Source organism: Mesoplodon densirostris, chromosome 11 (assembly GCF_025265405.1).
Source record: "Mesoplodon densirostris isolate mMesDen1 chromosome 11, mMesDen1 primary haplotype, whole genome shotgun sequence".
NCBI classification, from domain to species: Eukaryota; Metazoa; Chordata; class Mammalia; order Artiodactyla; family Ziphiidae; genus Mesoplodon; species Mesoplodon densirostris.
The window spans coordinates 68,995,883-69,021,793 of NC_082671.1; the positions used below are offsets into that span (position 1 = coordinate 68,995,883).

Here is a 25,911-nt window from a genome sequence, read left to right on the forward strand (position 1 = left end):
AGAACTAAAATGCAGGAGGTTCACTGAAACACTTTTTCTTCCTTATGCTTGGTTTCAGTTTTAACAAGTTCGCCCTGAACGATTATGTTCACATAAGAAAATTTCTAATCCTAGAGATGGTCTGTCAGCGAGCTGCTGCTGGTCTTAAGGAAAATGCATTTTCTGAGTCTATCCAAGCATCCAGAGGAACATTAGGACTTCTTAGTGGAAATTTGTTAATACCACCCTGGATCACTCACAATGTTAAAATCCCAGAAAAAAAAAAAGCTTTCTTAGTGAACTCAGCCCATAATATTACCCTTAGCCCATAATATTACCCTTAAGAAAAGACAGAAGAAAAACTTAAGCCAGGATGAGTTCTAACCCCAGCTTTGCCATAGTCAGGTGTGAGCTGGGGCTTGTTACTTAGATTTGGGCGATTTCATTTTCTCCTGAGTAGGTTGGACTGAAATATTTCTGGGATTTTAAGATTTTTCACAACCTAACGTTTTTGTCACCTTCAACTTCCTTAGCTCTTACCTTCAAATTTATAGCCAGCTCTCTTCTTTAAGCTCCTTCCTCCCATACCAAGTGTAACTTGCGAAGGCCTCTTCCTCTGTGTTTGCTCTTGCTAGAAAACGGATTGCCAACGTTGCATCTTTTGCACAAAATTAGAGACATTGCTACTTGTTAAGTGGCACCGTTCAGCGTTGGGTGACCGGACCCAAGAAAAAGAGGGAAATACTGGCTGACAAGATGTTCCCAGTGTTAATCCCTTAAAGGCTAAGAAGGAGGGTATCAGGTAAGACAACTTGGGAGTCTCCGATTTAAACTTATTCTCCATTGTGAAATGGTATCCTTTTCTATCTCTTTGCCCCTTTATACCTAAACCTTGCTCAAGATTTACTTTTTTGGGGGGGGAATTTCTCCTTGGTTATGATCGTTCAACATTTTTATTGAAATAGAAAAGAAGAATCTGGTGTGGAGTCATTAGAGTACTTGGTCATAGTGGGTGCTCAGTAAATGATTGGTCAAATGACTTAAAGGAAGGAATTTGCTCCTCTTAAGTCTGTCATAAAGAACTTTCTTTTTATTAATACAAGTTGTCAAATGTTCTTAAATCCAAGTTGCATCTGAGTAGGGTCCCCACTACTTCCACATGTTATAAAGACAGACTTTTCAAGATAACAACGATTTTAAAACCACATCTCCATGTTGGCCTCAGTGTTCTTCAGTCTCCAGATTCTAAGGGCCTTCTTGGCGCGATCACCCGACAGCTCCATCGCTAGTTTTCGAACACTGAAATCCTCTGGCCACAGTCCTTATCCCGAGCCAGTGGCTTTGAAGTGGGAAGGAAGGGGACTGTTGACTAGGGCTGTACAGGAAGTGCCATGGTGTTCTGAGCACGGGCCCAGCGAGGAAGCTGCTTTCCCACAGGGCAATGCCCCCAGGGAGCAGAATACAACCCCTTCCCCTCCAAGTATGGCACCGAGGGCAGAACAGGAAGATCTCACAGAGAAGTTATTTTGGTAGTAATGATCTGCAGACATGCTACAGAGCATACTGGGTGGGAAGCAAGGCCCCTTCAGTGGTTAATTTCATAGCAGCTCTGTAACTGAACCGGTGCAAAGGCAGAAACTGAGAATAAAAACCTTCATGTAAGAATGCCAGCAACTCAGTCCTCACCATCACAGGACGCTCATAAAAATATAAGCAAAATCAGGAGGATTAAGACATATATGAAATCTGGACTTATCCACCATGGAGACATTTTCATTTAAAACCATACTTGTTTAAATTTTTCCAGCAATTCCTTTTGACGGGTCATTGTTACTATCAAAACTTCTTATTTATAATTATGTTTAATTTAACTTCATGGTAAAATGTGTACTTTTCATCCAATAGTATGGATTCAGACATTCTCTTTTTATTCATTCAGTAGATAATGTTTGAACACCTACTCCTCGTTAGGCCTGTTCCAGATACTGGGAATGTATCAGTGAACAAAACATAGTCCCTGACCTCCTGGATCTCACATTCTGGTAGAGGAAGGAATAATATATACGTCAGATGGTTGTACTGCCACGGAGAATTATAAAATGGAGCAAGAGTCATAGACAGTGTGGCTGAAGCGGGGGTTGTGATTTCATTAGGAGATCAAGGATATTTAAGCAAAGTCCAGAACAAAGTGAAGGATCTGGCCTAATGGTTCTTTGGGGAAACAGCTTTTGCAGGTATTAAGACTCGCAGGGGCAAAGCCTGAAGGTGGAAGCAAGCTTGATGCAGTGAGTGAGGTGACGAGGAGTCGAGATGGAGGTCAGAGAGGGAGCAGGGGCCGGAACACGTAGGGCCTCACTGGCTGTTGCAAGGTCTTTGGATTTTATTCTGGAGTGAGATGGGAGCCAATGGAAGATTTTGAACTAGAGAATGATATGATCTGACTTGTGTTTTAAGTTTTTCAAGTCTCATGCTGATCACTGTGTTGATAATAGACTGTACAGTAAGAAAGCAAGAGAAAAAGCAGAGAGAGCAGGTGGGAGGCTACTGCAACCATCCTGGCAAGAGATGACGGTGACTTAGGACAGATGTTGGGGAGTGATTGAATTCTGTATATACAGGGTGACCATAAAGTCTGGAGCCATACATATTATTATTATTTTATGTGTATTAGAAATGTGGTATTGATAAACCATTTATTACCTATGGAGCACACATAACCCAGACTTGGTAGCCACCCTGTGGCACAGGTGCGCTCATGGACATGATGTGCAGTGTGAGAGAAAAAGAGATACGTCAGCGGTGACCCCAAGGTTCGTGGCCCGAGAGACTAGCAGCAAGGATGTGTCATTTCCTGACACAGGAGTGACTGTGGGGTAGCAGGTCTGGAAGGCCAGATCAGGAGTTTGCTTTCGGACATACTAAATTTGAGATGTCTATGAGACATGCCAGTGGGGCCGACAAGGGAGTTAGACATATGAGTCTGGAGGTCGAGAGAGGTTAGGGCTGGCGATGAAACCTTGACTGTCGTTGACAGACAGAAGGATGTTGAAAACTATGAGACTGGATAAAAACACCCCGGAAATGAATACAGACAGAGAGCCGACTCCTCCAAAGTTGAGAGGTCAGAGAAATAAGAGGAAAACCGCCAAGGAGATGAGAAGAAGCAATGTCCTGGAAACCAAGTGAAGAAAGCTTTGTTCACTTTTATAAAACTCTGAGTTCAGGAAAAAAACCAAAACAAACCCACACCAAGTTATTGTGGTAAGATGATGTCTGTATTTGGTGGATGCTACAGTATTGCAACTAAATTATGGTGCCCCCAAATGGAGGAAAGCAGACAAGAAGAATCTCTTTACACAATGTTTCTTTAGCGGAGTGAAATTCATAGGTTGGTAGCACGTGAGCCCTTTGCCTGCCTGATCCACACCGTCAGTGTTACTGGCCTCTCCACCTGCACCGGGACCACCGCCTTTGAGTTTGCTCTGTTCTCTGTTTCCCATCTGCCCCTTCAATCACCTCCTATGTGCTGGTTACTCTCAAGTCTGTGAGCCCAGCCCAGAACCCTCTCCTTTATTCCAGTTATTTCTACTAAGCTGTCTCCTGGGCATCTTCCCATGGTCGCCCCCAGACACCTCACATTCAAAATGTCCAAAACAGAATTCATTATCTTTCCTGCCAAATCTGTTCCTCAGACCGTGTACATATCTAGGTGAACTAGCGACAACCATTCACCCAAAACAGAAACTTGAGAGTCACTGTAGACTCCTTCTTCTCCCTCACTCCCACATGTATTTGGAGCCAAGTCCAGTAACTACTACGCTTTAGCATCATATGCAAAAGTTTGCGTGTCAGAGAAGAATGAGCAGAGTGGAGTATGGCACCAGGCCCATGACTTCTGCTTTGGTTACGGCTTTCATCACTTATTGCCAGAACTATTATAAAATTCTATTCTATTTCCAATCCCTCTGTTCCTGCTTCCAATCTATTTTTCTGAACATACCGGGAGATTTGTTCTAAAAGGAGAAAGTGAATGGGTTTAAAAAGAAAAAATTGGGGTCTCTGACCTTCTCAAAATATAACAGGTAGACTTGTGACTGAGAAGGTCAATGAAGCTCAACATCAAGGACAAAAGATTGCTTCTCAGCATAGGGGAAAGAGCATAGGATTGCGTGCAGGAAATCTGGGTTCAAGTTCCAGTTAAATCTTTGCTAGTTGAATATTACTGGGGAAGTCATATAACCTATTTGTTCCTGCAAACTCAGCTCAGGTTCACCTCCTCCAGGAAGCCTTCCTTAACTGTGTGGTTTGGACAAATTCCTTTTTGACTCCCATAGCAAGCTATACTTGCCTTTATCATGGTAATTTGTCACATTTACTGACGTATTCCTGTTTATTAGACTATTAGATTATAACTTCCTTATATTCTCATGGCTCAGAATAGTGCCTGGCTCTAATGTAGAATGATGGCATGTGCCTCAAACTTAACATTATTATCTGTAAAATGAGATAATAACACCTACATTTCAGACTTCCTTTGAAATTTACATAAGATATGCATATAGAAAGTCTTCATAAACTATAACTCTATGTAAAAAGTACTTTGGGTTTATTCCTCACTACTTTATCAAGTCCAACACCTTACCATGGCATTCAAGGTTCTGAACCACCCATTTCCAGGCCATCTTTTCAATTTCCCTCTGACTCCTAGCCCCACTACTCTATACTACAGCCAGCTAAGTTGGTTATAATGTACCAACTTCTTTCATATCTCCTATCATTTTAAAATATATTTATTTTATTTATTTATTTTTGGCTGCGCTGGGTCTTCATTGCTGTGCACGGGCTTTCTCTAGTTGTGGCGGGTGGGGGCTACTCTTCCTTGCAGTGCACGGGCTTCTCATTGAGGTGGCTTCTCTTGTTGCAGAGCACTGGCTCTAGGTGTGCAGGCTTCAGTAGTTGCAGCACGCAGGCTCAGTAGTTGTGGCTCACGGGCTCTAGAGCGCAGGCTCAGTAGTTGTGGCGCACGGGCTTAGTTGCTCCACGGCATGTGGGATCTTCCCAGACCAGGGTTTGAACCCATGTCCCCTGCATTGGCAGGCAGACTCCCAACCACTGCACCACCAAGGAAGCCCCATATCTCCTATTATTTTGTATTACACTTACCTATCTACACGTCAGTATCAATAATGCAGGCTGTTATAATAATTATGATTGAAGCAGTAACCAAAAACAAAGGTAACTTTCATTTACTAAGCATTTTCCTATTCTCTAAATCTCTTTCCTTCCATTCCAGTCAGTATTCCACTCAGCCACTACGGTTCTTTAAAACATGGGTTTGATTACATTTTCAATGCCTACTGGATAAAATCACCTGGTTGTACAGACAAGGTTCTTCATGATCTGAATTTCCTCTGGCACTTCATCTCCCTGTGCTGTTTCACTAATAGTCTGCGACAGCCATGGTAACTACAGTGCTTGTAGTTTTACCAAGATAATAGGCTCTCTCAGCTGTCAAGCCTTTATACACGATGTGCCCTTTGCCTCTAATGGCTTCCTCTACTTTGCCTATCCAGAGAACTCCTGTCATTCTTTAAGATTCAATTCAGATGTAAACTGTTCTCTGAAACCGGCCCTCAAACACTCCTTGGTAGAATTAGATGCTCTCTCCTCTCCCATTATGCTATACATATCTTGTCGCAATCTTCTGGGATGCTGCCTGTCATCTCCACTAGCCTCGAAACTCATCTAGCATTGAACTCTGTCCTATCTGAGCCCTTGCTGCTTTCGGGGGTGCCTGACACATAGTAGGTGCCCAGTGAAGGTCAGTCGAATATTTCAAGGACTACCCATCAGTAGTACCCAAGGCCCTCATCGGAGGCACTCCATCACTGCCCATCACACACTTTTCATCTCTAGTAATCTACTACTAGAGATTACATTCTTTGTCCTTTGAGATGAAAATCAGCTGCGGACGGTGTTTCCAGTCAGTTAAAATTACACTAGTAACACAAATTGTAAAATTTATTATTTGAATGAAGGATTAGAGCAGTGCCACAGCCCAACAGATCGTGAAATGAAGACATTTGCCTTCAAGCCGCGGGATACCCTCAAGCGGGGCTTATTTTAACCCTCGAGATCCCTCTCCTTTGAAGCCCTGGGAGGGGCGGACTTTGGCTCTGGGAAAGGCCGGAAGTTAGGGGTCGGAAGTGAGGAAGCGGAAGTGGGAACGGGCGTGGGCGCTCTGGCCCGGTTGGAGGAGGCGGGGCTTGTGTTTCGGAGGGAAAAGCCCGGAAGCCGGCGGCTGGACGTTCCCCTCAGGTAGGAGCCTCTAGTGTGAGGGTGGGAAGGGAGGGGGCCTGGAGGGGCCTGGAGGGGGTGCTATCCCGCTGCCCATCCCGTGCTGCTCCCTGCTCTGGCTGGAGGCAGGCGGGAGGGCGACGAGGCCCGCAGGTCTGCGTGAGGGAAACTACATTCCTGTGTGACGCCATCACGTCACTCCCTCCTTCTAGAAGCTTCTCCAAGGCCCAGCCTCCCACTCGCAGTAAATTCTCTGAGGGCAGTCGCCGGGCTGAGTCGTCTTTGTGACCCAGTGCCCTCCGCAGGGCCTGCCTGGAATACAGTGGTCATTCTGAAAAGATTGTTGAATGAATGAAGTGAATGCCAAGGAACGACCCTGGCTACAGGCAGTTGATTCTCCCTCTGCCCTTCACGTAGGATTACACTGGTAAATAAGACAGTCATGGTCCCTGCTCTCAAGGAATTTCCAGTTTGGTGGTGAAGAAAGTCAAGAGAAAATAACAAACACATAACTATGCATCCTGATAAGTGTCATGAAGGAAATAAACTGGGTGCTGAAAAGAGCATGATGGGTAGACCTAAGTAGTAAGTGTGGTGGGTGAAGGCTTGTCAGAGGAGGCAACCCAGGTTTATGATATGAAATGTCTTACTTCTCTCCATTTCTAAATATTACAGGGATTTGGGTAGCCAGACAACCAAAATTCAGGTGTGAAAATTTACCCTCTTGGGCACTACTTTTGTCTTAGATGTCACATCACTGTATTTATTGATATAATCTCAAAATTTTGAAGGACCGAGTAAACTGAGCATTTGCATATAGTCAGGTGTCTAAAACACATAGTAAAACAACATATAATTTACAACTAACACCAATTAATTGAACTCCTTGTTAGCTTCAAAAGATTTCATTCGTAGAATGGTGTCTTACATATTCTGTGTTCATGTCACAAAGTATTGTACGTTAGTACGTTAGTAAATGATATTAATTCGCTTATCCAGACATTTTTCCTTGTGGTTTTTTGAATGGTTAGGAATATATTTAATTTTGGTATGATGTTCAGCACATCCATTTTAAACTACTCTATTGGATGGAAGCCTATTATGTAGATAGTTTTCTTGGGCAGAAAGTTCATTTATGAAAATATTTTTAAAAATTTTAAAATGCAGGTTAGAGAATAGAGGAAAACCTAAAAATTATTTTGTCCCTCCAAAATATACATAGGTAGTTATCCAGAAAAGAAAAAGAGGGTTTTAAAAACTGTTGTTATTTAAAAACTGCAAGTTATGATTCTAACAGGGTTTTTTTTTTTTTTTTTTAATAGACTTGTGAAGAAACAGATCAGTATTTGTTGCTCTAAGCCAGTGTCACCGTGCATCTCTGCATTGAGTGAGCTTGGTAGAGGGGGAGAAAAGGACAATAGAAAAAGAAAACCCTCGTGATTGAAAATTTTAATAGCTTATTGAAACACATTATAAATCGAGTTTTCGCTGCAGGAGTGAGTCAGATAAAAATGTCTGTGTTTGAAGTGCAAACAAGAGAAAATCAGAAAACTGTAAAAACACACAAGTTCTCTTTTTCTTCCTAAGGTTGATGATAGTCTCTTTTGGAGAAATCTTAATTAAACAGATAGATTTTCTATCTTGTTTATTTGAGGATGTGTTGGACTTTTACCAAAAAAGATTACTTATCCCCTTCTCTTATTTTTTTAAAAAGAAGTGATAGTTTATTTAGGATGCTTCTGAAAACTTATGTCTTCCTTAAATACATACACAGAAATTAAACAAGCCTGAGCTAGGAATTGAGAAGGTCAAGGAAGAGAAACAAAACTAAAAATAACAAACACATTTGTTATGGATTTTAACATTTTTCTTTTGTATGTGTGCAGTATCTCTAGTAAAATCTGATTATAGATTGTTGAGGCTTCAGTGGGTCTGGATGCTCATCAGGGCATCTTTTTCTAAAGCTGAGTGAAGAAAGTAATTTAACCTTTTCCTTAAACTTGCCAGCCTTACGAGGACTAAAATATTGGTTTAGGGTGCCATGAGTTAGCTGTGGAGTCCACTAAGGACAATCACTTGTCTTAATAGTTGATGACCCTCCCCTCTTTTAGATTAACAAGAAAACAGACCATATTTCGATCTGATTCTAATGACTTGTAAGTTCTAAAAAGGATACAACCATAGGGTCAGTTGATGATTCTAAGACTCAGTTTTCACTTAATTACTCTCAGGACATAACATTTTTATACATGACAACAAATCTTAAGCAAGAGATATCACAGTGCAAGTTCCATTTTCTTATAGTAACTTGTCCACTGTCCATGTAATGCTTTATAATAATTTTATTTCTGGCCAAAGAGGTTCAGTGATACTTTCAATGGAAACTTTTAGGTCTAGAAAGACCACCTATATTTCTTTAAATAACATAGACCAATCCCTTGTGAGAGATTTTCCCATATCAATCCTAGGAACATGTATATGGTACCCTCAATTCTGGCTGATGTAAGTGAGGCACTGATTTGGAAACTAAAGCTAGCTTTTTCAGACTGAATTGGTCTTCTGAGGACATTTAAAAAATATTTAACTTACGTATTGTTTGTGTCTTCCTTTGCAGGAAATTGATACCTTGTCAAGGTGGAGATTAATCATTTGTATTTGGGAGCAGCAGACCTGGGGATCAACTACCTCTCAAAGGTTTTATAAACCAATCACATAAACTCCTAGTCCATTGCTCTCAACTCCCATTTCACCTCCAAATTTGTCTTACCTATGGCATTCAGGAGGCAAATAAAAAACTTTGTGAAAAATTACTCAGATGCGGAAATAAAAGTCAGGGAAGCAACTTCTAATGACCCTTGGGGTCCTTCTAGTTCTCTGATGTTAGATATCAGTGACCTGACTTACAACACAGTTTCTCTCTCAGAGATTATGCGTATGTTATGGCAGAGACTCAAAGACCATGGGAAGAACTGGCGCCATGTGTATAAATCCCTTACCCTAATGGATTATCTCATCAAGAATGGATCAAAGAAAGTTATTCAGCATTGCAGAGAGGGGTTCCATAACCTTCAAACACTAAAAGATTTTCAACACATAGATGAAGCTGGAAAAGATCAAGGTACCAGTTGAAGAAGTTTATACATTGTGCCAGTAAAGATTAAGAGTTTGGGAGGGGATCATTTTAAAGCAGGAGCTGGGGGAAAGTTGTTCTTAAATGTACTAGCTGCCTTTCCTCTGGGACAGTTATGGTTTTCAGTTTAATCCTTTGTGTTGACTCTTGAGTGCCTTAGAGAACAATATTTTGTTTTTCAAAAGGATGTGTGAAACTAACACACTTAGGTATCTGATAAAATCATGTCTTATAGACAATGACCATATAAGAGAGATCGTATGGTATTTGTCTTTCTCTGTCTGACTTATTTCCCTTAGCATAATGCCCTGGAGGTCCATCCATGTTGTTGCACAAGGCAAGATTTCATTCTTTTGGACCTCGAGGGCATTATGCAAAGTGAAATAAGTCAGAGAAAGGCAAATACTGTATGATTTCTCTTATATGTGGAGTTAAAAAAAAAAAGCTCATAGAACAGATTAGTGGTTGTCAGAGGTGGAGGTTTGGGCGGGGAGAAATGGGTGAACTGATTTTGTTTTTGTTTTAGTCTAAATAAATTGAATTTAAAAAGTGAAAAAAAATAAATACACCAAAAACGTTAAAAAGTTGGACTTGAGGTCCTGCTTAATTTAAATATGGCAAAATGAATAATTTTCCGTGAACAAACTTCATGATTGAAGTCAATATGTCCTTGGAGTTAATATGTTATTTTGGGGAGCTAATCCAACCTTTTACCCCCAGTACCATTTTGTAAAGATCAGTATATCATACTAAGATATATATCTCTTTTATAAGTTAAAAGCTTCGGAGTTTGTCATCAAATAGTGTTGTCATTCAACCTGGGGTTGAATCCTGACTCTGCTACTGCCTAGCTGTGTATCCTCAGGCAATTTACTAGATTACTTGAGGCCTCAGTTTAGCTCTCTGTAAATTGGGATAATAACAGTATCTGTCTCATAGGATGGTTGTGAGGAGTGCAAATATGTTTGCCTATTTTTCCCCAAAAGATGTCAGCTCCATGAGGGCAGGGGCTTTGTCTACCTTGCCCATTGCTGGGTCTTGGCAGGAGAGGAGCCATCGACATTTGTTGAGTGAGAGAATAAATGAAAGAAAGAGAGTGAATATACAAAATGGTCCAATTTTGTTTAAAAAATTATGTTTATGTATATAAGAGTTCACCAAGTGGCACTGGTAGTATTAGAAATGATTTTTATTTCGTTTTATATTAACGTGTATATTTTAAAACACATTTTATAATTAGACCAAATAAAACCAAGGTGGCAATGTGAAAAAAAAGAACAAAATGAATAAAATAGGAGGCATGGTAATTTGATATAATAATGTCACTGTAATTATAATTAGACTGGAATTTAGTCATAAATGTAAGAAAGTGTTTCCAAAGACTATGGAATCTTCAAAAACTACGAAGGAAGTAGTTTTATGAATACGGAAATTTAGGTCATAAAGTAATTTTGTCGGGAGTGGAAGAGGAGAAGTAGGGAAAGGCTGTACAGGATACTGAACTGAGAAGATTCAGTAGTGCCTGATATTCTGCAATGGTAAAAGAATCAGCACTTCCTCCCCATCTAACGTAAAATTATGTTTGTTAAAGTGAATAGCCTTATGAATCATGAGAAGAGGATAAAATTCAGTGCAATCTCTGTGTTAAGTATACATTTAAAAAAAAGTCTTTTTTAGAGCAGTTTTAGGTTTACAGAAAAATTATGCAGAAAGTACAGAGTTCCTACATACCCTTCCCCACCCACACATGGTTTCTCCTATTAACATCTTGCATTAGTGTGGTACATTTGTTACAATTAAACCAGTATTGATACATTATTATTAACTAAAGTCCTTAGTTTACACAAAGCGTTCACACTTTGTGTTCTGCAGTTCTATGGGTCTTGAAAAATGCAGTGTTGTGTGTCTACCGTTCCAGTATCATGCAGAACAGTTTCACTGCCTTGAAAGTGCCCTGTGCCCCACCTATCCATCCTTTCTCCCCTGCCTTGAACCCTTGGCAACCACTGATCTTTTTATTGTTTTTATAGTTTTGCCTTTTCCAGACCGTTATATAGTTGGAATCATTCTGTACATAGCTTTTTCAGAACGGTTTCTTTCACTTAGCACTATGCATTTAAGATTCTTCCATAAGATTCTTTTTACAGCTCGAGAGCTCATTTCTTCTTTTTTTTCCTTCACTTAAAAAAAAAAAGCTTTATTGAGATGTAATTCATATATCATACAGTTCACCCATTTAAAGTGCACAATTCTATGGGTTTTTGGTGTATTATTAATTTTAAAAATTATGATAAAATAAATATAACATAAAATTTGCCATTTTAAGTGTACAGTTCAGTCACATTCATTACATTCACACTGTGGCACAACCATTACCACTGTTTATTTCCAAAACTTTTTCATCACCCCAAACAGGAGCTTTGTAACTCTGCAGCTTGATCTAATCTACTTCCTGTCTCTATAAATTTGCCTGTTCTGGGTACCGGATATAAGTGACATCATGTAGTATTTGTCCTTTTGTGTCTGATTTATTTAACTTACCATAAAGTCCTCTAGGTTCAGCCATGTTAGAGGAGGTATCAGAACTTCATTCTTTTTATAGCTGAATAACATTCCTTTGTATGTACTTACTACATTTTGTTTATTCTGTTGATGGGTTCTTGGGTTGGTTTCACCTTTTGGCTATTGTGAATAATGCTGCAGTGAACGTTAGTGTACAAGTATCAGTTTGAGTCCCTGCTTTCAATTTCTTTGGGGGTATACTTAGGAGTGGAATTGCTGGGTCATATGTAAGTCAATGTTTAGCTTTTTGAGGAACCACTAAACTGTTTTCCTTAGCAGCTGTACCATTTTACATTCCCACCAGCAGTGTAGGAGGATTGCTGTTTCTCCACATCCTTGCTAATCCTGTTATTGTCCATCTTTTTTTATTATTATTATTATTATAGCCATTTTACTAGATGTGAAGTAGTATCTTATTCTGGTTTTGATTTATGGTTCCCTACAGACTAGTTATGTTGAGCATCTTTTCATGACCTTGTTTGGCCATTTATATGTCTTCTTTGGAGAAATGTCTATTCAAATCCTTTGTCCATTTTTAACTGTTTTGGGTTTTTTTTTAATTTTAAAGTTCTTTATATATTCTGGATACAAGACCCTTATCAGATAGTTGATTTGCAGATATCTTCTCCCATTCTATATAGGTTGTCTTTTTACTTTCTTGATTAAATTTTGAAGAAGTCCATTTTATCTGTTTTTCCTTTGTTTGCTTGTGCTTTAAGTGTCATATGTAAGAACTCCTTGCCTAGTCTAAAGTCATAAGGATTTACACCTATGTTTTCTTCTAAGAGTTTTGTAGTTTTAGCTATTACATTTATCTTGGGTCCATTTTGAATTAATTTTTTCATATGGTGTAAGGTAAAGGTCCAACCTCATTCTTTTGCATGCAGATATCTAGTTGTTCCACTACTATTTGTTGAAAAATCTGTTCTTTCCCCATTGAATTATATTGGCACCTTTACAGAAATCAACCATAGATATATGGGCTTAATTCTGTACTCCTAATTCATTCCATTGATGTATATGTCTAGTCTTATGCCTGTGCCACACTATTTTTATTATTGTAGCTTTGTAGTAAGTTTTGAAATAAAGGAAAGTGACTTTATTTGCAACTTCAGCTTTGTTCTATTTCAATATTGTTTTGGCTGTTCTGGGTGCCTTGCATTTCCATACCAAGTTTAGCATCAGCTTATCAATTTCTGCCAAAAAGGCAGCTAGAATTTTTTCGAGATTGCATTGAATCTGTAGATCAATTTCAGGAATATTGCCATCTAAATAATATTATTTCCTCAAATCCGTGAACATAAGAAATCTTTCCTTTCATTTAGGTCATCTTTCGTAAGTGTTTTGTAGTATTCATTGTACAAGTTTTATACTTCTTTTGTTAAATTTATTCCTAAGTTATTTTTCTTTTTTTGGTACTACTATAAACAAAATTGTTTTCTTAATTTCATTTTCATATTTTTCATTGCTGATGTATAGAAATTCAACTGGTCATCTGATTTTTATATATTGATCTTGTATTCTACTACTTTGCTGTAATATTTTCTATAATAATTATTAGCTGTAATAGTTTTGTTTGTTTGTTTAGATTCCTTTGGATTTCCTACATACAAGATTATGTCATCTGCAAATAGAGATACTTTTACTTCTTCCTTTCCAATCTGGATGAATATTATTTCTTTTTCTTGCTTAATTGTCCTGGCCAAAACCTCCTGTACAATGTTGAATAGAAGTGGTTAGAAGAGACATCCTTGTCTTGTTCCTGATCTTAAGAGCTTTCAGTCTTTCACCATTAAGTATCATGTCAGGGATGGGTTTTTCATAGACACCTTTTATCAGGTTGACAGAGTTGTCTCCTATTCCTAGTTTGCTGAGTGTCCTTATCACGATAGTGTGCTGACTTTTTGTCAGATGCCTTTTCTGCATCTGTTGTTATGTGTTTTTCCCCATTTATTCTATTGGTGTATTACATTGATCTTCATAGGTGAACCAACCTTGCATTCTTAGCATAAATTCCACTTGGCCATGGTGTATATCCATCCTCTCTTTTTTTATGTGTTATTTTAGGTCAGGTTTGAGGCTTAATGATGAAATTGGAGAACATCTTCTTGGGTTTTGAGCTTGCTATGCTTCTTAATCCAGAAATTGTAAAGACATCAACTTCTGTTAGGGTTAAATTTATTATTAAAATTAAATACTAATTAAAATTTTCCATGCCCAAGAGTTAGGTTGTAAAAAGGCATAATTTTTTGGATAATAGTGAATGAAATATAATCATTTTTGTACTTTACAGAACAGCTATTTTATCACTGTACTGAGCAGAGCACTATTATAATTTCTTTTTAAGTAGAAAGAAAGGGTCAGCCCCTGCTTTAAAGAGTTTATGAGCTATTTTGAGCATGAAAATAGATAAGCATGCAATTATAAATATACAGAAAAACCTATTTATTCATTTATAACTTTTATATGTACAGGTATGGTATATATGGGTATGTTTGAATACACTGTCATAAAGGTCTTTCAGATCCCCTAATGGTTGAGTTTAGGATTAAAGAAGTACAACTATGCTGTGCTGGACTTTATAAATACTCTTGATGATTTGTTAGCATCAAGAGAGCAAAAAAAAAAAATGCAAGTTAGAACTGAATTGTCAGCAGAAGCATAGTACAGTTGACCTTTGAATAATGTTGGGATTAGGGGTACTGACACCGCCCCCTCCCCCACAGCGCACAGTGGAAAATCTTCATATAACTTTACAGTCCACAGTTCCACATCCTCAGATTCACCCAGGCACAGATTGTGTAGTACCGTAGTACATATTTATTGAAAAAAATCCACATGTAAGTGAACCCGTTTGAACAAGTTCAAACCCATGTTGTTCAATGGTCAACTGTATATTCATTTGTTGATTATGGAAGGTATATTAGTTATTGATTGATAACATTGGTGCACACTATTAATTTAATATTAATTAATGAAAAATGATTCCATTGGGGAAAATATTACTCATTTTATTTTTATCTTTTATACACTTCTCTTTTTATGTTTGTTCCCTAATGAGTGTAACATATTAGAATAGTAACTCTTGACATAATTTAATTTATACATAAATAAATGTATATATATATTTGGGGGTGGATGCATGCACAAAAATTTGTTACTGATGGTGTGTGCAGTTGAAATAGTTCAAAACCACCGGTTCTCAGGACTTCCCTGGTGGTGCAGTGGTTAAGAATCCACCTGCCAATGCAGGGGGCACGGGTTCAATCCCTGGTTTGGGAAGATCCCATATGTTGCGGAGCAGCTAATCCCATGTGCCACAACTACTGAGCCTGTGCTCTAGAGCCCATGAGCCACAACTACTGAGCCCACGCACCTAGAGCCCGTGCTCCACAACAAGAGAAGCCACCGCTATGAGAAGCCTGCACAGCGCAAAGAAGAGTAGCCCCCGCTCACCACAACTAGAGAAAGCCCACGCACAGCAATGAAGACCCAAAGCCAAAAAATAAATTAATTAAATTAAATTTTTTAAAATTGTATAAAAAAATCCCATTGGTTCTCGTGATAGGGTCAAGACTCTTAGTGTGTTCCCAATCTACCTTTCTACTCTTATTTCCTTAGTCTTCAATCTAGCACATTGCATCACCAAGCATTCTTAATATATTATTTGCTTATACATCGCTGTGCTTCTATTTAAGATGTTTCTCCTTCCCTGTAATATTCTTTCCTTGCTACCTGCTTTCTGAATCCTATTTAGTCTTCAAATCCTAGCGCAGAGGCCTTTTCCTTTGTACCCCCAACTCTCTTCTTTTCTTCACTGGGCAGAATTAATTGCTGCAACATTTTATTCATAATATAAGAGTGGTATTTTTTACAGTGTATCTTATCTACTATATATATCTCTCCTTAGCTAAATTCTCAGGGTGTATACCATATGTTAATCATCTTTTTACCATCAGGCCTTGGCACATAATAGATAATCAGTAAATTTTTACTAATGGAAGTCATAAAAATAATAAGAGACTTGAAGAAAGGAATGTGGTCATTGAAAAACTACTCAGTATGAATGATTTTGTTCAGTCAAAGAAGAAAAAAAGCAGAGAGTGAAGTCTGTAATGGGAAATTAATCGAAGAGAAACTGTAGTGATCCAAGTAATCGACAGCTGGATCCTATCCTAGAAACAGGTTATCAAGAAGAGATACAGAAAAGATAAAAGTAGAAAATATTATAGAAGAAAGTCTTTTTTTTCTCCATTGGTCTTTACACTTGCTGTTCCCTTTGCCTGGAGTCCCCAGATACCTGCAGTGCTTTCTGCATCCTCCGGATCTCTGCTCAAAAAGTCATCTTATTAGTGTGGCCTTCTAGATGTACCTTATTTATAAAAAAGCAGCCCCACCCGTTCTTTGTACTGATATGCCCTAGCCACCTTCTCTGTTTTCTTTCTCTTCATAGTATTTCTTATCTGACGTAGGGTATGATTTATCTTATTATTTGTTTATTGTCTATCTCCTCCTACCAGAAACTAAGTTTCATGAGTGCAGGAACATTTTATGTCTGCTTCGTCCATGCTCCATCTCCAGCATTATAACAGTGCCTATCATATAGAACATGATCAATAATTAATAATAGTGATACTACAGGGGAAAAATTCAGAAAACAAGTCACAGTAGTTGGGAAACGGGAGAAATTTATTTTCAAATAGTACATTAGTTAACATTTTCAAATAATGTTCTCAATATGTTTTTCTTCAACTTCCAGACAGCTTCTCAGGTGAAGTAAATTTAAAGCAATGAATCTAATTATTAATCTCAAAAAATTTACAATAAATACATGATTTTCCCTATGTTTTCAGACTTTTGGGACACTGTATTATACTTATTGTAGTTTTTTTAAAGGTTAACAGTTGGACACATTACTTTATATTTCGAGATATTTCACCTGAAATACTGGAGGTATATTTTGAGGTAAAGTTCTTTCTTTCCTGTATGGTATCTAGTTGTTTGAGCATTTTTAGATTTTAATAATAGAGCATTTCCATGTATGGTATCTCATTTGATTCTTACAACATCTTATAAGGAAAGTAGGATATGTCTTATCTTTCTTACAGAGATGATGAGTTAACACTCAGATTAAGTTTTTTAGGTAAGGTTGCACAGCTGGTTAATGGCTGAACATGATTAAAACATATATATCCTAATACTGTTTAGTTCTGTTCTATTATTATGCTACACAGCCTCTCCTAATTTTTAAGGAGTTCTTAAAAATATCCTAACAAAGTTTCATTGAACTACCAGAATGAACTTAATTAAAATTGTCTGAAAAATACCTGGTTGAATGTTTCATACTACTAAACAATTTATGTAAACAAATTATAGTATTCTTTTTATAAAACCAATTCAGATTCTCAGAAATGCATATTTATAACTTTATGTACTGTTTTATTCTCAATTAGGTAAGTCATGAAATTGCGGTTAATTTCACTTAAATGGGCCATTTTACATTTATATAAAGTAAATATATATTATACACATATATTTAAACTAAAGGTAGGTTTTTAAAAGGTACATTATAAAAAACAAATTTTCAGTGTTGTTAAAAAGTTACGTTAAGCTATTTTACTAGAAGTAGCATGCCTTGATGACATTACTGCCATTTTAGTTTTCTGCTGTCATTATCAGTCATATAATTTAGGAAATTAGATAGTTCACATTTATGTTGATGGCTGATTTTGTATAGGCTGCTTCTCTGTCTTCCAAAACTCGAGGATGAACCCTTACCATTCACCTACACATTTGCTCATTGAAGTCGTAATGTCTTGGAGTAAGAACAAAGCCTTTTAAGCCATAGTTAAGAAATTAAAATGTGAAAGGTAAATTTTCTGGAATATGTAATACATTTGTTTATATTTACACTAACTTATAAATGATTAAGATGAACTTTTTTTGAGAGGAAGTTTGTTTTTTGAGTTCAGGTACTCTTAGAAGGAGAGAAAAACTCAGGTATTTAGGCTTAGAGAAAGAGGAAGCCTGGGCAAGTAGGAGAAAAAAGGAATGATAGGGATTTTCTTTTCAAGGCGACTGGAATAAATTGAATAGAGACAAGATACCTGGAAAGAGAAAGTTCAAGAAAAAGAAAACATTTCAATGTAAAAAAATTATTTTAGATCTTGGTTAGCTGTGTTAAGGCTCTAAAAGTCAAAAAACTAAAATTTGGAGGTATTACTTCTCTTATGGAAGGGACTGGATGTGGGGAGTGGGAAGCAACAGTTCCTAAGCAGTGATGTAGTGACTGAGCACTGTGGAAAAAACTCTAGCTTCAAAGGGCAGAGACTTAATTTTAATTTTTTTCTACAGCTGTCAGACAGCAGTAGTCAGAATTCTCTAACCATTGAACTCACCTGCTAGATGTTGGTGGCTTGACTAATTAATGCAATGTAGGTGTGCTGATCTATCGAGAGGCAGGTTACTTAACACAGTGCTGCTGAGTTCATTTATAGCTTCCGTGAGCAAATGTGATTTCCTATAACAAACATTTTTGTAGTCTTGAGGAACAAATGAATTTCCTTTAACAACCATATTATAGACTTTTGGGTCATCATAAGCCTGTTCTGTTATTGTTAAAAGTTATATTACTGTGAGTTTAAACAAAACCTTTATACCTAGTTGAATATTTTGGATCGTCTTTCGCTCCTTTTCAACAAATACAGTCATACTGATAATCATAGTAGCAAGAAGCAAATCATGAATTTATATAAAGTTAACTGTTCCCGTCCAGCCAGTCTTCCCACAGTGCTCTTTGTTTATTGTACTCATATGGACAGCAGACAGTAAACACAAAAGGGCCAGTAACCAGGTTAGGACTTCAGTGCTGTGTCAGCAGAATCGTTCTCTTCTCAGGTTCTCATCAAATAAAATAGCTTGCATTTGTATACTAAAGTCAGTCAAAGAAAATTAAAGTCTATATTTTGTTATTTTTATAGAGCCAATCTCTATTTTCTAGTTTATCAACTTTATGACTTTGGGAAAGTTTCTTACCCACCCTAAACTTTCTTTTCTCATCTGTAAAATGGACTTCATAAGCTCTGAGGGTGGTTGTGAGGATTAGAGATAATGTCTGAAAGTCAGGCCCATAGTAAGTCATAAGTCAATGTTAGGTAAAAATATTAGCCATTGACATATTTTTACTTTTATTATTTCCTGCATCGTATATTCACGTTCAAGCAAAGCTTCATGCAAAATGCACCAGAAGTGCTTTCCCACTGCCTGTGGAGTTCACCCATCCGTAGCACTTTGTCCACACGTCTGTGGTAGCACGCATGGCTCTGCTGTAATGACTTATTTTACCTCAGTCCCTTCACTGGACTGTGGGCGTTTGGAGGGCTGAGATTACTTTAGTTGTATCTCTGTTTCTTCACCTGGTTTGTGGAGGTGTCGAATAAATGTTTGCTGGCTGAGTGGCCAGTGGGCTTTTGTAGGCCCAAAGAAGGGATTGGTAGCTTTGAGTTTCTTTTTATCTTACATGTTCTTCTGGTTTTCTACAGTGTTTCTAGGTATAGTTTTATTTTTATTTTTATTTATCCTGCTCGGTGTTTGGAGATCATTTTTGACGTGAGGATTCTATGGCTTTTCTGTAAAATTCCCAGCTCTTTCTGAATATTGCTTTTTTTGTGTGATTACTGTATTCTTCTTCTTTTGAAACTTCTTCTGAGTGACTACTGGGGTCTTGCAATCTGTCCCTTATGACTTTTAGTTAATCTTTTTAATCTTGTTGCCCCTCTGTGCTGTATTTTGGAAAAATTCCTTAGTACTATTCTTTGATTACTAATTCTCTCTTCAACTGTTAGATTTTGGTGTTTACCTTGGGTATTGAGGGTTTCTTCTTTTTAATCCCAGTGACTATAGCTTTCATTTCTAGGATTTTAAGTTGGCTCTTTTCATATCTATCTGTTCTTGTTTCATTTCTGCCTATTTTTTGTTTTGTTTCATAATTTCATATTCCTTGTTGTGAATGTGATTCCTGTGTTAATCTTTATTTAGTATTTATTTAAGTTCTGTCTTAATACTTATTTAAAACCTTTGTTATTAGATTTTTAAATCGTACAATAATATAGAATATTGATTTATAGAAGATCCTATAGAATCCTATAGAACATTGATTTCTTTTGGAGTGAATTTATGTTTTAATTGCTGCATTTATTGGCCATCTTAAGATTTTTAAAAATCTATTTTGGAATTTTAGTTTTCAGGCTTATTTTGGGTGAGAGGTTCTTCCCTAGCTAACCATGTTCACTTTTCCATTTATGCTGATTTTTCAGTTTCTACCTCCAGTACAGCATTATAAAGGTAGCTCAGGGGTCATGCCCTGTGATGATATGAGGGTGCCACAGATTCAGTTGCTGAGCCAGGGGGTGGCTTAGTTGAGTTCCAGGCCTTAGGGCTGCATTGTGTCCTTCTATTCCCACAGCTACAAATATGTTACAGCCCAGGAAGCAATTAGTGGCTGTTTTTGTTTTTTTTTTCCTTTTCCTTTTTCTTTTCTTTCCAGCCTTCTCTCACAAGCATGGATACCCCCTAACATCAAAGAGTGAGACCACCTCTGGTTCCCTAACACCTGAGGGGCTGAACTCCTGGCCGCCAGATCAAGAGCCCAGCAGCCCTGTGGCTTGAGCCCTGTTCAGTGCTTTTTCATTTCTCCGATATTTCTGGTTCTTGGAGGTTTTTATCTTGTTTTTCAGAACTAGTGATGTCTATTATTGCTGTGCATTTGGAACAGAGCAGAAGGGTACTTTGAAGCATGAACTTACTGTGCCAACTTGACTGAAGGTTTTTTATAAAAATAACTTGATCAGCTATACTGTTTGGGATACTTCTCCTCTTCCTCCACACTCCACCCCATCCCCACCCCTGAAGGCACTGTGGAGGGTAGATCGGAAAGGAGACTGAAGATAAATAAATGATTTAGAACATCACAGGCCTGAACTAAGGGAAATGGAGAGGAAAGCATGGAATTAGAAGATGGTTAGTAGGTGCAGTCAACAGACATGGATTACTGAGTCTGGGGAGGTGAATGTTCATATTTCTGGCTTAGAATGGAAGTAAAACTCACTGAGAAAGGAATATAGGAAGAAGAGTAGATCTTGGCAAGTCCGTGGGTCAGGAACGGAGAGAGGAGTATTATGACGTTTTATAACAAGAAGCCCACTATGTGTTTTTTGGTTTTAAGTCTGGTACGTGTCTCTTGCTGATGCATCTCAGTGCCCAATATCTTGGAATTTACCACATTTCCAAATCTCATTACATGACATTCAGTTGTGAATTTATATCGACTCCTCCCCTGCATTTAGGAAATTTTTCCTCAGCATATTATTTAACAAACATTTCTTAAGTCTCTCTTAAGTGAACAAGTACACTTCTGGCATTCGTGAATGTTACACTCTAATGGAGGAAAAAGACATTCATCACATAGGCAGTTACAAACTGTGGAAGCGCTCTGAAAGACAAGTGTAGGTGCTGTGAGAGTGTGTGAAAGCAGAGCCTGACCATCGAGGCCCTGATGTACGTGTAGGGTGAGGCGGAAGAGGGGTTGTTATCTCTCAGTAGAAGGCTTTCCTGAAGAAGTGGAATCTGGGCTGTTCCCTCTGCCAGGTGCTCTCTGCCTGTATGTCTGCTCAGCTGGCTTTTTCTTGCTATTTAAGACTCAGCTGATATGTTATGTTACTTCCTCAGTAAGACTTTCCTTGACTGCACCCTGAATTGATGTTAGCACGTCCCTCTGCTTTATTTCCTTTAGAGCATTAATTTTTATCTGAAATTATCTTCATTACGGACCTTGTCTCTTTTTTCCTCACCTGTGCCCCCACTACTTAGAACATTTCCTGGAACTTAAGTGTTCAGGAAATGATTAAATGACTGTAAAAGTTAACATCCTTGGAACTGGTCTCTTGCATAGTTGATCCAGTGATTTCTATGTCCTTGTCCTTTCAGTTTGGGAGGATTGCTCAAATTGGCCTTTTCCTCATTCATTTTTCTATTTTGTTCATCCTCCCCTCACTCCATTGTGTCTTTCTAATGGGGGTTGCCAATGGTAGCATTCCACCCTCTGGCCACGGTGATGAGTATATGACTTTCAAGCTGGGCCACTCAGTGTCATTCTCCTGGATGTTTCAGATTTGAATAAACGAAGAGGGGTACTTCTCAGGTGGCAGCGTGTGAGATGTGAATCTAGAGCTATCTGTGGTAATATCCACATCCAGATTGAAAAAGTCGACCTGCGAAAGGAGAAAATTAAGGCATTACACAGGGGGAAGCAGAGGTGGGAGGCGGAGGGTCCTGGTAGTTTTCCAGTCTCGGCTTCATTTGTATCTGAGGCCCAATTGCAGCCCCTGGTTTTCCCACGGCCCGTTCAAATTGAGTTTCTGTCACTTATAACCCAAACATTCCCAATTAAACAGTATATAGCTTTATTTTTATTTTAACCTTCACCTCAACCAACAAGCTTTTCATCTTGATGTGTTTTACATAGTGTCTTTGGATATTGATCTCTTACATAGTTTAATTGCTTATTTCAGAGAATGTTTTCTCCCTCCCTCCCTCTCCTCTCTTTGTCTGTCTCCCTCTCCTTGCCTCCTTTTCTCCCTCTCCCCCTTCCCAGTTCCCTTCCCTAGCCCCCCTTTTTTCAAACACAAAGCAGTTGTTGCCTAAGTTTATTCTATTTTCAGTACTATTCTATTTTAGTACTATGTATTCATTCTTTTTTGAAACATATTGGTAAGAAGTAAGTAGATGCCATCTTATTGCTATTGTTATTATATATCTCATCCCTGTTATTATTTATCTCAAGCAGGTTTATTGGGCTCTTAGATTTTTTTCACTTTCAACTTTGACGCTTTAAAACATCCAGGTTCCCGCTCTCCAGCATCTCGAGGGTGGTGGGAGGTAGCTAGGGCAGTGGGCAGCTTTGAATGGGAAGTTCACTTCTGGGTGATTTCTTCTCTGTTTTCTGTAAACTCCTGTGGCCCCACCGTCCTGATGCTGCAGGGAGGAGCCCTCCATCATTGACTGGCATTCTGCTTGACGTACCTGCTCGTCCCTCTGAACTACTGCAGCTGTCCTCAAATTCCACCAATCCATGCAGACTCCAAGTAGAATATTCCACATCTGTCCCATAATTTCTAGTTGTAACCTTTTCTAATTAGGAGTGTTGTAAGAAATTATTTCAGGCCAAGCAACTTTCTCAGGCAGCTAAGTTATAAATTGTCAATTAGTATTTTTCATCTATCTGGCTCCATTTGTATTATGTCAAGGAGAAAACTGAGACTTTTTTGGTCATTTGCTCCTTTATTGATTCATTCACTGAGTAAATGTGTGGTTTTTTTTTTTTGCAATACGCGGACCTCTCACTTTCGTGGCCTCTCGCGTTGCGGAGCACAGGCTCCGGATGCGCAGGCCCAGTGGTCATGGCTCATGCGGGCCCAGTCGCTCCGTGGCATGTGGGGTCTTCCCGGACCGGGGCACGAACCGTGTCCCCTGCATCAGCAGGCGGACTCTCAACCACTGCACCACCAGGGAAGCCCACTCAGTAAATGTTTATTGAGCATTTACTATGTGCCAATCACTCTTCTAGACACTAAAGAGTCTCTGCCCTCATGGAGCTTGTATTCTAGGTGAGAAAACAATAAACAAGTAAACAGATAACTATATAGAACAGTATTAGGTAGTGATCAATGCCAACTTGAAGAGTAAAACAGGGTAAGGGAATAGAGAGTGATGGGGGTGAGGCTATTTTAGAGAGGATGGGCAGAAGGAAAGCTTCTCTGAGGAGGTGACATGTGAGTAGAGACCTGAATGAATCAGGGGTCTAGTCATGCCAAGAGTCCCTGGCAGAAGCAACGGCCAGCACACAGCTCTAAGGAGGTAAAGAGTCTGGTGAGACTGCAGAATGAGGTGGCGAAGGTGGCTGGAGTGGAGGGAGTGAGGGGGAAAGTGGAAGGAGATGAGTTCATGAAGCAAAGAATGGGAAGGTAAGTCCCCCCACCAAATCAAGCTATGTTAATTATCCGGGAGAAGGTAGTATCTGGTGTGTTGTCCCCAAAGACTGATAGTCACAGCAGGCTTCTATCATGCAACATAGTGGTAACCCAAAACACGTGGGATTTTTAGGTTATTGACTGCAAGCCAATCATGGGAAATTAAGAGTGCTGAGAATGATGTGGTTTAAAGCAGTTATCAAAGAAGTTTGGAAGGAAGAAATGGCTAAGAAGTGAGATTAGATAAAATAATCTTGGAATAGATGGCAACTTGAGCAAAGGTTTTTGACATTGTCCATATCAATCTTAATGAAATGACTGGCACTTAGAGAACATTGATGGCCCCTGCCATCTAAATATACCCTGAATTTGACTATTTCTTACTACTTCCACTACTGGTAAATTATAGCTGGACATATTAACACTTTAATTAATCACACTTGGAGCCCCAAATGAGCATAGTAGTGAATCTTTAGGGACTTTCAGTTTACTTCTGGAAGACATGAGATATTAATATGAGTTGGTCCCAAGATGTGGAGAGGTGTTTCCTTTATCATTTCTCACGGGAGATGGTTGAGAATAGTACTAGTAATACTATATATTTGAATGAGTATAATCTAATATCTGTGAATTAACCTGAACAGATATGCTTATACAGTTTTCAGATAGGAAACTCAGGCTTAGACAGATCACCTAACTGGCTCAGAGTCACTCCGATGGTTAAGGACAGCATCATTATTAGAATTCTGGTCTTAGACTGTCCTCTGGCACTCTAGTAATGGCATCACATTACTTTGATAGGATGTTATGTCAGAGACAAGCCAATTGCCCTCCCTTCTCTTGTCCTACCCTAATTGTATCCCTAAGTTATACACAGTGTTGATTGTGTATATACACAATGTTGTGGGTACACCTGCCCATCCATCGTCCATCCATCCATCCATCCATCCACCCATCTTTGTATTTCTCTATCTGCTTCTCTCTTCTATCTACATATATAATGGTTTATTTCCCCCTGTGCTTTACAAATTTGGATCATGCTAAGCATATTACTTTAAATCTTTAGGCATATGTCATGGTCATACATCTAGGTCAGTACATCTAGATCTGATTCATTCCTCTGTATGCCTGTATTGTTTGATTATTGAAGAGTATATATTGCTTTCAAAAGGAAAATCCAATACCATATTTAAGGTGAAAAATGTAATGCCAGTGTATGATATGATTTCATCATATGTTTATTTACTTCTTAAAGCATAAGAAAAGCAGTACAGTTATTGACAATTCTAATGAAACTTAAATTTCCCTCTACATTTGCTAGAGGATATTTTTCTTTGCTTACATTTTCATTTTTTCCTAATTTTCCTCAGAATAAAACTTAATTGTAGCCTTAATTAATATTTTCTTTTCTAACCCAATTAATGTATTTTTCAGGTTATTATATCCGGGAAAAGTCTAAGAAAGTTATAACATTGCTGACGGATGAACAGTTGCTGCAGAGAGAGAGGAAAGTAGCATGTCGGACTAGACGGCATATCTCCTACTCTATGACATTTCCTAAAAGATTACCTGGTACGGGTAACTCACCAACAGCATGTGCTTCTGCTCCAGCACCAGAAATCCCTGCTTCAGAGAAGAAGCATAAGCTTCTTAAGGGTGCAAGGCTACATAATAAAAGTGAGTATAATGGGCATTGGACTAGAGTGCAATAGGTATCATTTAAGAACAGCTAAAACATATAAAACATTAGGTTTTAGTACTGAAGCATTAATACTGTATTAGTACTACTATTACTGTATTAGACATTATACTGTAGAGAACAATGATGAAAGATACTATTCAGTAGAAAATTTTATGACTGTTTTCTGAATGTGTTTATCTGGGATTCAAATAAAATGTTTTTGAGCTTTAAAGGTA

The 25,911-nt window shown here is 38.3% G+C and overlaps 1 protein-coding gene across 1 annotated transcript in view; it reads left to right on the top strand.

The window, feature by feature from the left end:
- Positions 1 to 9,045: 9,045 nt before the first annotated feature.
- Positions 9,046 to 25,911, top strand: part of ENTHD1 (ENTH domain containing 1) — a 93,243-nt gene continuing 76,377 nt past the window's right edge. The window contains exons 1-2 of the mRNA XM_060113950.1: positions 9,046 to 9,394; positions 25,429 to 25,671. Coding sequence (XP_059969933.1) covers positions 9,046 to 9,394; positions 25,429 to 25,671 — 592 coding nt within the window. The remainder of the gene's footprint in view (positions 9,395 to 25,428; positions 25,672 to 25,911) is intronic.